Below are 17,363 nucleotides of genomic sequence, written 5' to 3'. Positions count from 1 at the left end.
ACAAACTATGTAGTCAATCCGTCAATTTATATATTTGCCGAAAAAATTTCGTAAACATCCGATTTTTGTATTTTATTGTAGATCAATTTTTAGATATAACTGAATTTTCTGTTTCTGATGTTAAGTTTGTTGCGTATTGAATTTTATATAATTTTAATTATTTTAGATCAGATAAGTAAAATCTCGTACTTTCTCGTCCAGCTGTCTACGTCAAGGAAAAATAATATCCGCCATATTGTGGGTGCATCCAAAACATTCATCAGACGGTGGTGACACTTTTGTTTATAAAACTTATTTAGGTTGTTGAAATTGTCATCATGACAAGCGTGTATCCAAGATCTGGACTTGTTCAAAGGCGAACAGCTTCTTCTAATGCCCATGATAGTTCTGGTTCAAGGGAAAATGAGGCCCACAATCAAGAAATCGATGACGAAAATGACGACCGCGATTCGAAAGAAACAAGATTGACGTTGATGGAGGAGGTTTTGTTGCTAGGTCTAAAAGACAGAGAGGTAATCAATTATTTATCTTTATAAAACCCTGATCTAAGACTTGTGCAGGCTAGAAATATTGTAACATTTATTTGTCATCTTAAATTTCAACGTCTGAGCCAGCACGTCGATTGTGTTGTTGTGTCAATGAATAACCCGTCATTTTTACTTTTTATTTTTTTTGGAGGGACGTGTGCGACAACACGGATATCAGGGGTTTTTTTTAGGTTGTCATCTAGAGTTTTCATAGCAACATATACCTTCTCACACTTGCAAGCATTAGAATTTCAGTTATCTTAGATTGTTTAAATTACATTTTGTTTACAGACTGACTCTGTGACAGTTGATCGTTAGAATAAAAAAAAAAAAAGTTTTGTCGTTTTGTTTTTTTTATTTATCAAGGTGAAGAAATTTGATTTTTCATTGATTTTGGAATGGTACTGGCTCGCGTCTTAAGGGGGTCAGCCAGCAAATGCGTGCATGTTGCATTATTAGGTCTGTCATTTAGTCAAGTGGCTTGTTTGACTGTTTCGATTCCGCACTTGTGAGTGACTAAAGAATAGGGTCACCTGTCCAAACTTGTGGATTTTCTCTGCTGCCCTCCGGTTTCCTGCCACTGCTGAACACCCCAACACACAAGTGAACTAATGAAATAAAATTAAACCATGTGTTAGTCCTGAAATGACCTAGTTTGTGTCGAGTGGACGTTAAATCCCCATTTCTCTCACTCTCCATCCTCATTAGTAGAACAATAGGACGTTAAAGGGACTATCCCGATTTGAACAGAGTCTCAAAAATAAGTCCGAGTATGTATGAAATTTAAGCACCCAAATATAGAGAAATGGCGTATTTACCTTGTCTCAAAATTTCACCTTAAAATATTGAGTCGTTTGGATGTGAAAGTCAAAAATGCTTATCCGGACACGTAACCCTTTTAAGATTTCGGGTCAATTTTTTCGTTGGGCGACCTGATAATCGATTTCCATTTCTTTAGAGGTCTATACAGTGAATGACCCATGTGCTGTACTTCATAGCGAAGGGTAAATTTCACCTACACATTATTTTTATAAATAAAAGTCCAGTTTTATCCAGACACCGTATAATACAGTTTGGACACGGGTCTCCATTTCCAGATGAAGACTGGCGGGTTTAAGTTGTTTGAAAACGTATGACAAATATTGAGTTAGTTGCTCGGCTCTTAGGTAGAGGATTTTAACACAAAATTAAACATTTTTATTCTCCAGAATATTATTGGGATTGGCCCTTTAAAACTCTTTTCTTTTCATTTACATTACATGTATTATCGTGTGTTAATGTTTATTAACAAAAAAAATCATTTAATATGTTTGCATCATGTCCGCTGAGTTGGTTTTTTGTTTTTTTAATTCACCCAATTGTAGGTCTACCATAGAATTGAGAATTTTGAAAGAATATTTTAAAGCGTCATTATTGAAGATTATATCAAGAGCTGACAGTTCTCGCTATAATAGTTAAAAAATATAATAGTTAAAAAATAGATTAGGTAAAGGAAATAATAATATGCTGAAAATTTCAGTCAAATTACTTCACTCTGAGCTGACACTTCCCCATTTTTTAATAACACTGTATCCTTGATTGTCATTCTTACCATTGTTACGATAATAAACAAAATCTTGATTATCCATTTTTATGGTTTATCATTAGGTCCCGTGTATACATTGGCGTGCACGTAAGAGATCCCATGGCAGTTGGTAGGCCATACTGCTGCTGCCCAGGCAAAATTTCCCTCCTAGCACACTGTATAGCATATGCCCATTAGCCCAGTTGGAGCAAATCAGTAGTACGTTACATAAACCCCATTTCATTTTGTATTATTCAGGGTTACACATCTTTCTGGAATGACTGTATATCTTCGGGTCTACGAGGCTGTATACTGATAGAACTGGCTCTACGAGGGAGAATAGAGTTAGAGAAAGCTGGTATGAGGAGAAGAAGTTTATTAAATCGTAAAGTTATTTGTAAAAGTGATACACCCACTGGTGATGTTTTGCTGGATGAAGCGCTTAGACACATAAAAGAGACACAACCCCCAGAAACAGTACAATGTTGGATTGAATATCTTAGTGGTAAGTTTCACACGTTAGTCGTAAAATGGGACTCATCATGTCTCGATGCAGAGGGTGTTGGCTGGGAAAATTACTCAGGATTTTGAAGCATTGTTTTCCCTTGTCGTTGGTGCAGGACAAAAGGTCTGGCAAGAAACAAGTGTCTAGTTGTTCGAAAGGAATGAAAAACTAAGGCACACCAATGTGTACGTGCGTTCATAGTTGGAAATTGAAGGGAAGGTAGAAATGCTAAATTTCCCTCATGTCACACTGCAGGGCATATAATGGTCTTCATTCTAGTTCAAATAGTGTATTTCATGCCTTGTAAATAAAATGTTCTACAGGTAAGGTAGGTACATCGGACGTACAGTTGAAGTACAGTTGATAGTGTGTACTTGTTTTAAATTTTTTCACTTTGACTTAAATATTCGGGGTAGGGGGTAGATGGCCGAATAGTTAGCGTGTGCATGTTGTATCATAAGGTCTCATTGAGTCAACTGGCATGGTTTCGAAATGAAATTGAACCATATGTTGGTCCCAAAATGACCAAGTTTGTGTCAAGTGGACATTAATCCCCACTCTCTCTCTCTCTCTCTCTTAATTAAATATTCAATGTTTAGTTCCCATATTTTCACAGTAAGATAACAACATGACTATTAATTGGAACAGATCAATAAGTCGTGTTTGTAATGTAAGGATAAATATTGAGTCAGAGTTTTACATCCGATAAATGTTAAATAATGAATCCCCGAAGTCTTCGATGTTGAAAACACAAATTATTTGTCAATTTAAATCAACATTGATGTTGTGATCTTACCGGGAAAAGATGGGTTTCTGATATCCAATATTTAAGACAAAATAAACATTTCTAATATTAATAAGGGACTCGAAGAACGAGGCTAGACATATTTCACAAGTCATGTCAAATGGTGACACCATATTCTTATCTGAAGAGCATGCACAATAAATTCTATCGGTGTAGACTGGAATAACCAGATGCTAGAGATTGTAATTCGATTGAGACTTTTGGCATATTTCGCCAAACATAACTGATTAATTAGAAATTACATTAAAAAAAGATTGAATGTAAATCAGTTTATATACATTCATATTACATTATTATATACGTTGCGACCCATTTGTGTCAATTTCTAGGTCCCAAATATTAGCAATTTAGCTCCCTTAAAAGCTGTGAACAATTAGTTATTATAAAGTTTGGTTTGTTGAAACACATGTGTAACTAGTATATTAAAAATGATACAAAAATAGATTTTGAACAAAATTGATACTTCTTGTATATTTTCCTGTAATCTGATATCAATTAGCCTACATTGTGTACATGTACATGTATGTAGTAGGAATGAGGATATATTAGAATTGTTACATGTAAGTGCTGTATTGTTATTATTCACACATGTAAGTATCAGACACCAGCTTATACATATGGAGATACATGTACATGCAACAAGCAGGCCTCACAAGAGGGGGATGCAGCCTGTGCACCGACCCAGGGCCCCATAAGAATGGGGGGGCCATGAATATCAAAGTTCAGAATTGAAATGGGCAATTACGCATAGATTTTTTATTGTTCCTTTGAAGCTTATATGATAGTAAGTGTAAGTACATGTATGTACAAAAGTTTTTGCTTTATCGCAATCTGCTAGTGAATCATCTAGATGTGACACGTAAAAGAACCCTTGACAGTTGGAATTCGATCTAAGAGTAAGTCGTAGTCCTGCTGTCAGGGCAAAATTTCCTTCATAGCGCAAATCATGGCATACATGTACATGTATGCCTGTCTTCATTAGCCCAGTCGTAGCAGAACAGTAGGACGTTAATTCGTTAATAGATAACATGAAAGTAATACATATATATGATTATTTAATAGATACATGTATATTTTTATATACCCATATTTAAATGTCGTCATGTACTGTTATCACATACCTGTATTCGCTGTAATTTATACTCACATTGTTTCTGTTGATGATTAAAAGGTTCAAGTTTATTGATTTTCAACCGTTTCCGCTCCAGTATTTATTGTATGACATGCTGTGTAAATATTAGCACTGGCATTAACTACAAACCAATCATAATTTAATTTTAGTTGATAATTATTTAAGGGGGGTTAGATGGCTGTATGGTTAACGCGTGTGCATGGTTTCAATTCCCCAGTTGTACATGACAAGCGTAGGGTCGTCTGTCCAACCTCGTAGGTTTTCTCGGGGTACTCTGGTTTCCGCAAACTGTTAACAACCTCTACACCCCTAGGCGCAAGCAAGTTACTGAAATAAAATTGAACCATATGTTAGTCCTGAAATGGCCTAGTTTGTGTCGAGTGGACGTTAACCCCCATCTCTCTCTCTCTCTCTCTCTCTGTCTCTCTCTGTATGTCCAGGTGTGCCTATAAGTGCTCCAAGTATCTACAAAAGAATAAATAAACAACTTACATGTATGTATACTGCTCGTATGACCCAGCTGCGCTGCTGGCACATTTTTTTTTGCCTGGCAAACTATCTTTCTATTGAACAAATTGAACTACATAATGGTATGAATGGTTGACAGATGAAAATGAGTGTATGATGAGTAACAATTGATAAGAGATCTATGATACGGTGTAATGATTTATAATGTAGCCTGGGGTATACAAGTAGACCATAACATTGGTACATGTATGTAATGGTTGGTTGTTCTGTTCAGATAACACACAGTTATTTTAACTTGTCTTATAAAATTATATAACTTACCCATAGGCAACACTTACATATCTTTTAAAAACAAATAATACATTTAGTGGTCATACACCATTAGTGGTCAGATCTTGTTTAGATACAGATTTCATTGTAATGAGTAGTCAAATATTTCATTTAAAGTCAACATTTGAATGCTCTTTAAATATTTGATTATGTTGCAGTTTAAGATTTCTGGAAACTACTTGTCTTTCAAATCAATATATATTCTTTTAACTGTGGGGTGGGGGGGGGGGGGGCTGTCGGCTCCTTCAATGAGTTGGAGAGTTGGGTGGCTAGATGGTTAATGCGTTTGATTATCATACATGTACATTGTAAGGTCTGTCATTAAAATCAAGGGGTGTGTTTTCAATTCCCTGATTGTACATGACAAGGAGTAGGGTCAGCTGTCCAACCTCATGGGTTTTCTCCGGGTCTACTACTAAAAACCCCTACGTGCTACAAATTATTGAAATAACAGCGGGCGTGAAGTCAGAGGAGAATTCATTGTATACACAAGACGATGTTGTCTTTAATCGCTGACTATTTATTACAAATATCGCATCCTAATTAAATTCTTAGATTATCCACTGCCCGCTTCTTTTTCCGTGAATTTTATCTCAGGAAGTGTTGTACGTCTAACTCTTCACCAAATTTATCAACATGTACACCAAGCGCTCAATCTTCGCGTACAACCTCCAACGTCACGCGTGCAGGTATTCCTAATCGTCGGACTGTCGATTAGGGGACCCCTCACATTTTTGTCCTGTATACGCTCCATGAATGTTTTTCAGGGAATCCAGTATTTTTCTAGTAAGATTGGATATCTCTACTTTCCATATATACCAAAATTGCCATACTTCTATTGGAAATAACCACCCGATAAATACTTTTCTGGGAACCTTTCCTTAAAAAAGCGAATAATTGTGGTTTATATTTGTATTTCTTTAGATATGTCTATTGTGCAATATTTAATAAACTTGTCTGTTAAATATTAAAGATTTATAACTTGACAATGGATGTAGTGTTAATAAGAAAATAGCCAAACGTTTTTAAACTTTTTAACTTATGAGTTTAGAATGGAAGATACATGTAGAATGAATGAAAAGATAACATAATAATACATGTATATATTATATAAACTGTGGATATATATATATATATATAAATTATAACTTATAAATATAACATGCATGTACTGTATATGTAAACTGTGCATATATATCACGCGTGCTCTGTATCTTACATATTCTTACAGTATGTCATTGAGTCAACTGGCAGGGTTTCGATTTCCTGGTTGTACGTGACAAGGAGTAGGGTCGCCTGTCCAGTTACCTCCCAATGATAAAGACCCCTACACACTTAAGCGAATTATTGAAAAAAAATTAAACTATATGTTAGTCCCAAAATGACCTAGTTTGTGTTGAGTGGACTTTAAACCACATTTCTCTCTCTCTCTTGTGCATATGTAAATTATAGAATATATAACATACAATGCATTGTAAATAGTGCTCCTATGGTTAGGACTTTTTGTTATTCGAATAGCCGTAGCTATTAACCGGTTAGTAACCGTTAACCGTATGGTATCAATTTTAAACATAAAACAGAGCTTGTCAGGAGGTGCGAGTCATTACTCGTGCGCACGTTATACTCGCCTGAAAGGCATTACACGCGCAAAAATTTCAGGAATTCTTTAATGAAAATTTAAACTATCTAAGGCCGTAGTTATTTATTTACCTGGTTAACTTGGTTCATTTGAAACATTTTTTAATTCAATATATATCTACGATAATATACAAAACAATACTCTGTTTCCCTTCGTAAGTGACAGATGGCGATAATATTACGATCACACAATGTTACTAAGAATAGAATAAAGTAAATTGGAAGGCGTCTATTGATTGGACAATAAAGAATTAATTCCTCGCATGCAAGTAGAATTTTTATGATTGGTTAATTTAACTATAAACCAAAGTAGAATTCTTGCGAGAAATTACGTGATATGAAACGTGTTGAATGTCATAACAAATCTAGTATAATGTCATTTTCTATCCTTTGATTATATTTTGAATGGTGGTTACGTTTTTAAGTAAATAATAAACAAGGTAGAATATAGTTAGAAATGCCGAGAATTATTTAGATTGGATTAACATTAGCTAAAGTCAGAACATGGTCCGTTGACTTTGCCGTATGACTACGACGAGTGCTATTAATAGTATCATTGCTTAGCAGTCGACATTGGAGGACGACTGTTACATTCTAAGATTTTCAAACACCAAATACAAAATGACAACGGGCAAGTTTTGTTATAAAGAGGAATATAATCAGACACAACTCTATGTAATGGGGGACATCTCCGAATAACCGTACTGTTGAATTCGAACCGTTTAACCGTCCAGTTTTAACCGTTTACGGCTATCCGACTAGTCGTAGGAGCACTAGTTGTAAATGTTGTATCATAGGACGTTGAACCCCATTTTACTTAATTTGTATGTTGAATCTGTACTAATATTTGTGACTGTTGTTTGTCTGACTGTTCAGGGTTGGCAGCGGCTACACTAGGGCTGTCCCGAGGGTGAATAGGGGTAGGTCGTATCGGGGAGTAACATACATGTACATGTAGGCCTGGTGGAAAAAGACCACCGCTTTTGGTGTCGGGAATTATGCTATTTCCGGTTCATGGCTACGCAAGTCAACCACTAAATGTACGCATTGGCCGTGACCTCGTCAAACTTATCAGTGGTCCACTGAATTTATAGAAATGTTGGAACACTATCAAATATATATTTATCCTTTACCGTATTGGTAATTTTCTTCCAATAAAATATTAAAAAGCTCAAATTTAAACATTTTCATAGAAACAGAATATGAAATGAATATTTTATACAGGTTTACATATTTAAAGATACATTATTCTAAATCTAACATAATACATCTTTTAATATTAGACTAAGAATAATAATTTTAATTAAGAAATTGATCAATCTGATTTAAACACAGATCCTATTTCGTTTTGTTTTTTATAGTTCAAAATATCTTTTTACTTGTCTTTACTACACTAGGATATGGAAGAGTTGTTATATTATCGGCGTTTAGGTTGAAGTGATGGATTAGCCAATGAAACGGTTTATTATGGAGTTATTTTGGCGTGAGGTGCACTGAACTGTGTGTAAACCCCTAGAAACATCAACACTGATTGGTTAATCAAATATCTGACATCATAGGGTCAAAAGCAGCTCATATGATCCCTGACGTGACCTTCCATACAACCGGTCAGATCTTCATGTAGTGTAGACCATCGAAAGTATAAAAAAATAAAACGAAATATAGATCTGTATTTTAATCAGATTGGAAATAAATTGAATAACGATAAGTGTTTAAAAGTAGTGGCACAGCCGTTTTATTAAGTCCAGATTACATTGTAGGGATGTGATGTACGACGCCTAGATTAATGTATAAATATTATCACAGAACGATATATTATAGAAAGTGTAGAAATATGCGACAGATATTTCAAACAGCAGTCAGTATTGATTATCGTAACTTGATCCATGCAGTAGGTTAACAGCTGGTACCAACGTATTAATATATCATAAAACATATTTTATAGTTTTCACTCCAACAGGCAGATTATATCAATAAATACTTTTATCCCAGTGAAAAATTTACAAATATGTTTGAAGATACATTATGTAAGATTTAGATAAAGAGCTGACCATTCTTGAATAGCTCAAAAAAAGATAATCCAAAATGAAATTTTTGAAAATTTCATTCAGATTATTTCATTCTGAGCCAAGTTATCACTGTTTGTAGTTTTGACGAGATATGTGCATTGTGGTAACCAGGGCACTGGTATATTCAAGACTTAGCCTTGCTTTCCCATTTTTAAATTAAATTTTTAAATGGCGAACCGTTCTAATCTAGTAAAAATCTTGAGTATCTGATGCCATCGAGAGTTGATTATGGTCTTGTTTTGTTAATAAATGTCTAATTAATAGTTTATATAACATTTCAGGCCTAAAAAAAGACCTGCAATAGGCAGATTTAGCTCTTGCATAATGTCTGTTTAAAAAATGCAAGCTCGACAGTAATGAAAATGTCTCGTATTACCCAATACGATATAAATAAACCACCTTTCTTTTCCACTGTTCCGGTGTTTGGATGGCCGAATGGTTAGCGCGTGCGCGCTGAATCATAAAGACTGTCATTGAGTTAACTGGCATGGTTTCGATTCTCAGGTTGTATGTGACAAGGGGTAGAGTCGCCTGCCCTACCTCGTGAGTTTTCTCTGAGTCCCCCGGTTTCCTCCCACTGCTAAAGACCCTTATGCGCAAGCGAATTATTGAAATACATGTAAAATTGAACCATGTGTTAGTCCCGAAATGACCTAGTTTGTGTGTGGGGTTAATCTCTCTCTCTCTCTCTCTCTCTCTCTCTCTCTCTCAATTTGAATTAACAGTTTATTTCTGTAAAATGTCTGTTTACAGTATGTTATAAAGGCCGTTATCAGGTTGAGTTATAAATGAGCTGTTTTTGTTACCATGGAGAATAATTCATGACACGGCTATTGTATTAAATCAATGATATTTGAAACTGTACTTATTGGCTGATAAACTTCTACATATTTATTTCATTTTTTTTTTTTTTTTTTTTTTTTTTTTTTTAAAAAAACCCAGTTTATTAACCAACAACATACATATACATATATATAAAACATGCATATATAAATCATGAATATAAGTATAAATATAAATCTGTAGATAATCTAAAAACTAGGATTGAATAAATATTACCTATATAGAGAACATAACGAAATGTATATTATATGTATGAATAAATATTTTTAATGATTTTGTTTTATCTTCAGGATGTTGTGTCCGTCTTCTGTGTTGTATATTATCTTAGTTTTCATTTCGATGTATGAAGTATAACTTCTGGTATTTGGAACACTTTTTTTGACCTTACATGAGTAGATATAGTATTTTGATAACAATATAAGTAAATTAACAGTATTTAATTCTTTTTCATTTTTTAAATTCTCATGTATAATTATACCTAAGTGTTTAATTATACTAGTAAGATTAATATATATATTATTATAGATTAATATTTCATGTAGTTTCTGCCATACTAATTGAGCATATTCGCATTGAATGAAGAGATGATCGATATTTTCAATTGTAGAATTACAAAAATCACACAGTAATGAGTTAGATAATTTCATTTTATATAATCGATCGTTAAGGTAAATTACATGGTGTATATATCTAAAATGAAATGTCACCATTTTTGAATCTCTAGTTATTCTTCGTATCTGTGTAAAAATGTGTTTAACTTGGTCTTCTTCTAGGGCAATACTATAATTATTTTCCCACCTGGCAATAGCTGGTGGTTTTGTGTAGTTCTTTTGTACAAGTTTTTTATAAATGTCTTTTGAGGTTATATTTGATATATTTTTTTTGTATAATTTTTCTAAAAAATTATCCAAATTTACATTTAATCTATTGTCAAAAATTTTAGTATTCCAACTGTATTCCGTTTCCGATATTGTTTCCTTTACCTTTTTAATGTTAACCAAAATTTGATTGATCTCCATTAACTTGATAAGATCATTATCATATTTGGAAAGATTGATGTCTGCGATATCCTCAACAAATAAAATGTTATCGTTAATTAATATATTCTTGATTGAAGACTTATTGTTAATTCTTAGATTATGGTTATTCCAAATCAATTGATTTCTTAAGGGAACCAATCCGTCAATATAGCACGTGTATATGTTATACCAGTTTTGAAATAGATTTGTATAAAAGGGTGTCGAGATAATGTCTCTAATATTGAAGTTAGATAACGGTATTAAATATCCATTCTGATTTTGTAGGATATGTTCGTAAATAATTTTCCATGGTTGTTCTTGTTCGGAGTATATTTTTTTTATCCAAAAGATACTCTGGCTTTTCAACAATTCATTAATGTTTATCATATTTAAACCCCCCATTTCAAATTGTTGGGAAATAACATTTCGTTTTATTTTATCTGGGCCTGACCACAGGTAGTTATATATAATCGTATTAAACTTTGAAATGATATACTCTGGAATATTTATCGTTAATGTTGGGTACAGTATTTTAGAGATACAGAACGTTTTTATAACCTGGATTTTGCCTATTAATGTTAAATTTCTTTTTTTCCACCTATTCAGTATTGTTTTGATATCCGAAATCCTTTCTTCATAGTTGTATTTATTGCTTAAACATTTATCATTTGTGAAATAGATTCCCAAAATCTTAATTTTTTCTTTCTGTAAAATTATTCCGAATTCATTAGCAATGGATTGTATATTTTCAGTTTTACTATTTAGGTCTGCTATCTCGGTTTTGGTTGCATTGATTTCAAGACCGGATACTTTACTAAATTTCTTTAATATTTCGAAAAGGTGTCTTGCTGATTTGAAGTTTTTCAGTAAACAAGTGATGTCATCAGCAAAGGCGGTCAGTTTTAATGATTTTTGTCCAAATTCTATGCCTTCAATATATTTACAGTTTCTAATATTTTGACATAATGTTTCTAAAACAAGGTTAAAAAGGTTTGAGCTACTTGGATCCCCCTGTCTAACTCCTTTACTTACTAGGAAGTGCTTCGTTGAGAAACCATTGTTCATAACAGTACATGTAATATTATGATAAAGGGTCTTAATCCACCTCACAAAGTTTTTTTGAAAGCCAAAATATCTAAGCACTGAAAATAGATAATTATGATCAACACTGTCATAGGCTTTCTGAAAGTCTAATGCTAATAATATCCCAGTGATTTTTTTCTGGGCTGCTAGAGTAAAACAGTCACTTATTATCCTGGTATTTTCCTGTATGTGTCTACCAGGCACAAAGCCTGTTTGATTTGGATGAATGAGGTCGTTAAGGAATGGTTTTAGTCTTATGGATAAGGATTTGCTTAAGATTTTTACATCTACGTTAATTAAACTAATTGGTCTCCAGTTAGTTAGTTGAGTTTTATCTTTTCCGGATTTTGGAATTAATTTTATTACTGACTGTCTCTGCGAATTAGATAAGGTTCCATTTTCGAAGGCACAGTTGAATGAATTAAGTACATGGACCCTTACAAGTTGCCAGTGTTTTCTGTAAAATTCAACAGTAAGTCCATCGTTACCTGGTGTTTTGTTATTTTTGAATGATTTGAGGGCAGTTTGACATTCACAATCACTAACCTTGTGTTCAAATATGTGTGTTAAGTTGTCTTCAATTACTGGGTGTGTATTATCATTCATTATAAAAATATTTTGTGTTTGTATAGATTTATTCGTTTGTGAATACAATTTTCTGTAAAATTTATAAATTTCAAACTGAATTTTGTTAGAGTCTGAAATCATTTCGTTATTTTCATTCGTTAGTCTTTGAATAACCGTGTTTATTTTGTTTCTTTTTTCTATTCCAAGGAAGAATTTTGTATTTTTTTCTCCTTCTTCGTGCCACTGAATTTTTGCACGTAGGATTGCCCCTTTAGTTTCATCCTCATAGATATTGTTCAATTTAATTTTCACCTCGTCAATACGGTTCAAAATGTTTTCAATATTTTTTGTTACGTTGGCACTACCTAGTTTATTCTCGTAATGATAAAGTTCGTTATTCAGAGTTTCTTTTAATTTTCGTTTGATAGTTTGTTTACATTTGCAGTACAGTATTGTTTCATGTTTAATTTTAAATTTGAGAAAATCCCATAGCCCCCCCTTATCATATTGATCATGATATGAGCTACACCATTCTTCTATCGACTTTTTCAATAAGTTATAGTAATTGTTATCATTGTTTAAATCATTATTATAAATCCATAAACCTGGACCTCTTCTTTCATTCACGATAACGTATTCAATAAAGACTGCGGAGTGATCGCTTATTGTATTACGTATAATAGAGCAAGATTTTATATAATTTTGAGTACTCTCTGATGTCAACCAAAAATCAATTCTACTCTGTATAAGTGGTTTATTTTGTCGCCATGTAAATTGCCGCAGTTTTGGTTTTCGTATTCTGAATATATCTACTAATTCATATTCATTAATAAGTTCTTTTAAAGCTGCTAATCCCTTGGATTTTACTCTGTAATTACCCCCACTTCTGTCTAAGTTTGTATCTAACACATTATTGAAATCTCCTCCCACAAATATTATATCATATTCTTGGTTAGAAAGAGTTTTTGTAAGTGTATTACGTAGTTTATTAAAATAAGCATTTTGATCACTGTCGGATGTTGGACTGTATGTATTTACAAGAACTGTAATTTTTTCTTCAGCTTGTATTATTAATATAACAAAGTACCCATTTTCATCTGATATACTCTTAATGACTTTTGGTTGAAAATTCGAATTGAATAGTATTGAGGTTCCTGCAGAATTTGTTGAACCATGAGAGTAGTAAATTGTCCCACCCCATTCTCCTTGCCAAAAGTCTTCATCTTCCTTTGTACTATGTGTTTCTTGTAAGAATATTATTTGACCCTTTTGCTCTTTTAGCCATAGGTAGACTTTTTCTCTCTTTTGTTTATTTCGAAGTCCCCTGACATTAAGTGAGAGTGCCCTTATTCCTGCCATTTTAACGGACAATATTGTATTTTATAAATTATCTTCGAGATGTTATTTAAGGTAATATTGGGGTTTTTCATGGTTGTATATTTAATAATAATGTATATGTGATTGTATATTAATGTGTGTATATTATATGGTGCTTGTTGAAACTGGTTTGTTATAATTCGCGTTCGCTTCATCCTCCTAGGTTGTTAAATTGGAGAGATGTGTACAAGGTGTTTTATGCTATAAGTATAATTAACACAATCTATATTTTGTATTGATTATACCATTGCGCATGCCTATTCTTATTCACTATCTAGTGATAATGATATATGACATTACATGATATAAATACATAAATGATATAAATACATAAATGATATAAATATATAAACGATATAAATATAATAGTTCGTCCTTATTTTAGTAGTTATAATTGAATATTGGTGAAGAGATGTGTTTGTGGTGTCTCTGAATACGATATTTGATGTCCCACCGTAGTCACCACCACCCTTGGGTTTCCTCGATAAGAGAGAAGCCTCACCTAATTGAATATATTCGTTGGATGATTATCACAAAAGCCTGTGACTGGTATTTACAAATTATATTTTAGTCCAAAATTTCCAGTCTGTAGCGTACTTGCGTAACAATATTTGTGACTGGTTATTAGTGTTTGTACATATAACCGAATTGGGTCAATGCATGGTCATGTACGAGGCGTGTGTCAACAATAATATTTACATCATGCTTTAAAGATCCGTTGACTGTCTTCTTTGGTCAAAAGGGGCTGACATGAGTTTGTCTCGAAAATTTTCGAATAAGTTAATCTTGATTTTTACTCTTCCTTTAGATTTTGCATATACCTGACCATTGTAATACCACGATTTTTCTACACAGTCCATGTTATTAGCCCTATTCATTAAACTCAGATTGGATTTGGTAATGTCGTCAGTAAATTTCACGTTTTTTTCAGCTACTATTTTTTTGTGTATCATTAGGTTTCGTTTGGCTTCCGAATTCGACATTTTTACTAAAATCAGGCTAGGTTTATCGAAATTCCTGGAAGGGAGGGGGTGAATGGCTGTTATTTCAGTTGGTGATACCGAAACTCCAATATGCTTATGAACAAACTTCATGAATGTTTCTTTCATAGGTTCGTCACTGTCGGGAAAATGTATGCCTGATACTCGGATATTGTTTTTACGAGAGTATTGCTCGTTGTAATTAGCCATGCTTATGGCTTCGTTTATTCTCTGTCTCTCAGTTTCGCTTGTTTCCTTCAATTCATTAAAGTCGGCCCTGAGTTTATCATTTTCCTTCCTTAAAAGCTCGTTTTCTTTCAGTGTAGTATCAAGTTTTTCGTGAATTGCGTTAAATTCTTCCTTGAAGCTTAACAAGACCGAACTAGTAATATCACTTACTATTGTTTTAATATCATCTTTTGTTAACATATTATTTTTCATTATTGTGAGTTTATTGTTCATATCTGTCATTTCTGTAGCGTTGAGGCTTTGCCTTCTTTGATCAGTATCTATTTTCTTAAACGCTCCCCTAGTGCCCGACGACATTATTTTTTGCAGTGGTATGAGTTTTATTAATACTGTTCAACACGCGTGAGTCACTTTAACTCCCAGGTTTGTTATACAGTCACACTATACTATAACAATATACCCTGCTTGTCAATCTATAAATAGGTCAATATCTTCACTTTACAGAAAAAAACTCACTTACAAGTTAACGTCTTTTCCGATCTTCTATATATATTTACTAGGTATTCACGGATATATATAGTGTATAGTTACCGATTTTTAGTAAATAGTTTCACATATTTTAAAGACTATTACATAAAACACCTGTACACATCTGTGTGTGTTGTTGTCAGGTCGCCATTGTTCTTGTCGACCGATCCATTTATTATACATAGAAAGATCAGGTGTCGAAATAACACTTGTCTACTTGTCGAATCCTAGTAACATTTTCAAATGACAAGTAGAAATAAAATCAGAATAATATCTATAAAAATCTGGCGAAAAATGTCTTGTCTAATTTATCCATTCCAATAAATTTGGAAGAGGGGAATCTTTCATAGTTTTATTTTGAACTAATTAGATGTTGTTTAACAGCAGCAACATACATGTAGCTGTCTGTTTGTCTCCATAGTAGCGTGAATTTCTCCCCGATTAACATGACTGAATGTCTAATTTATCCATTCCAATAAAGTTGGAAAAGGGGAATCTTTCATAGTTTCATTTTAAAACAAATTAGATGGTATTTAACAGCACACGACATATCTGTCCGTTTGTCTCCATAGTAGCGTGGTGTTAAATTCTCCCTGATTAACATGACCAAAACTTATATGGTCGTTTTAAGTTCGCTCTATACATCTGGAAAAGGTTTCTTTTCATTAAATTAGTAACACTACTGATTCTATGAAAACTGCAATGTCAATTGATGTTCATTCTTAATCAACCAATCACAGTCTATATATTACATAACTCCATGGCAATCAGGTCTCAGACTGCCAAACATTGATTACATGTGCCCCCAATGCCTCTGTTACTCTAAATGTCATGAGGTCATCATTTAAGCAGTAATGGCCTTTATTTACATGTACATTCAGTCAAAACACTGATAACGTACATGTACGTATCTAAAGAGACACACAGGTAATGTAAAAATAATGTTGAAATGAAGATACATTATGGGAGATTAGATAAAGAGCTGTCAGTTCTCACTATAATAGTTAAAACTAGATAATGTAAAGACAATTTGCTGAAAATTAAATTTCAGTCAAATTGATCCACTATGAACCGAGAATTAAAGATACATTATGGGGATTAGATAAAGAGCTGGCAGTTCTCACTATAATAGTTAAAACCAAGCGCTGAAATAAGCGTCCGGACACGGACAATGTCCGGGCGAATTGACCCCTTTTGACAGGCCAAATTGCCTTTCGTCCGGACATAATTGTCCGACCGTGTTTTTGTAAAACATTAAGTCAAAAATATTTGAGTCGATCGCTATTTATTATTAGACTCGAAAGTCCAGGACCAAAAATATCAATGACCCGAGTCATAGTGAAAATGTTACTATTTATATCTCGGCCGCGTGCAGATAAAATCTTCAATAATTTTTAGAATCGACTCTTTTACGCTGGTTATATCAACGACCCGAGTCATAGTAAAAATATTACTATTTATACATGTATCTCTCTCGGTCGCGTGAAGATAAAATAATGAATAATATTGAGAATCGGCTCTTTTACACTGGTTATTCGAGTCTCTTGGCTAGCTTTGCGTTACTTTCGTATATGATTAGCTCTAAATCACACCTAACATGACATGTAATTATATAAATTATTAGTAATAAAAGTAATAATATTTTAAAATTAGTTTACAAGAAAATGTTCAAGTTGACTATGGATGTAATTAGGTGCAGACTTTTTATACGAAAATATCTCACTTTGTTGGACACTTCC

At 33.3% G+C, this 17,363-nt stretch overlaps 1 protein-coding gene across 3 annotated transcripts in view; it reads left to right on the top strand.

The window, feature by feature from the left end:
* Positions 1 to 221: 221 nt before the first annotated feature.
* LOC126817119 (Golgi phosphoprotein 3) overlaps positions 222 to 17,363 on the top strand; it is a 24,915-nt gene continuing 7,773 nt past the window's right edge. For all 3 annotated transcript variants that reach the window (XR_007678773.2, XR_007678770.2, XM_050543939.2), the window contains exons 1-2: positions 222 to 512; positions 2,350 to 2,596. Coding sequence is in view for 1 of the 3 variants with exons in the window: in XM_050543939.2 (XP_050399896.1) it covers positions 318 to 512; positions 2,350 to 2,596 (442 nt within the window). In the remaining 2 variants the exon portion in view is untranslated. The remainder of the gene's footprint in view (positions 513 to 2,349; positions 2,597 to 17,363) is intronic.

The sequence above is a fragment of the Patella vulgata genome, chromosome 4 (genome assembly GCF_932274485.2).
Source record: "Patella vulgata chromosome 4, xgPatVulg1.2, whole genome shotgun sequence".
In the NCBI taxonomy this organism is placed as follows: domain Eukaryota; kingdom Metazoa; phylum Mollusca; class Gastropoda; family Patellidae; genus Patella; species Patella vulgata.
Note: the sequence above shows the minus strand (reverse complement) of the source record. Positions and strands in the feature narration are given on the sequence as shown.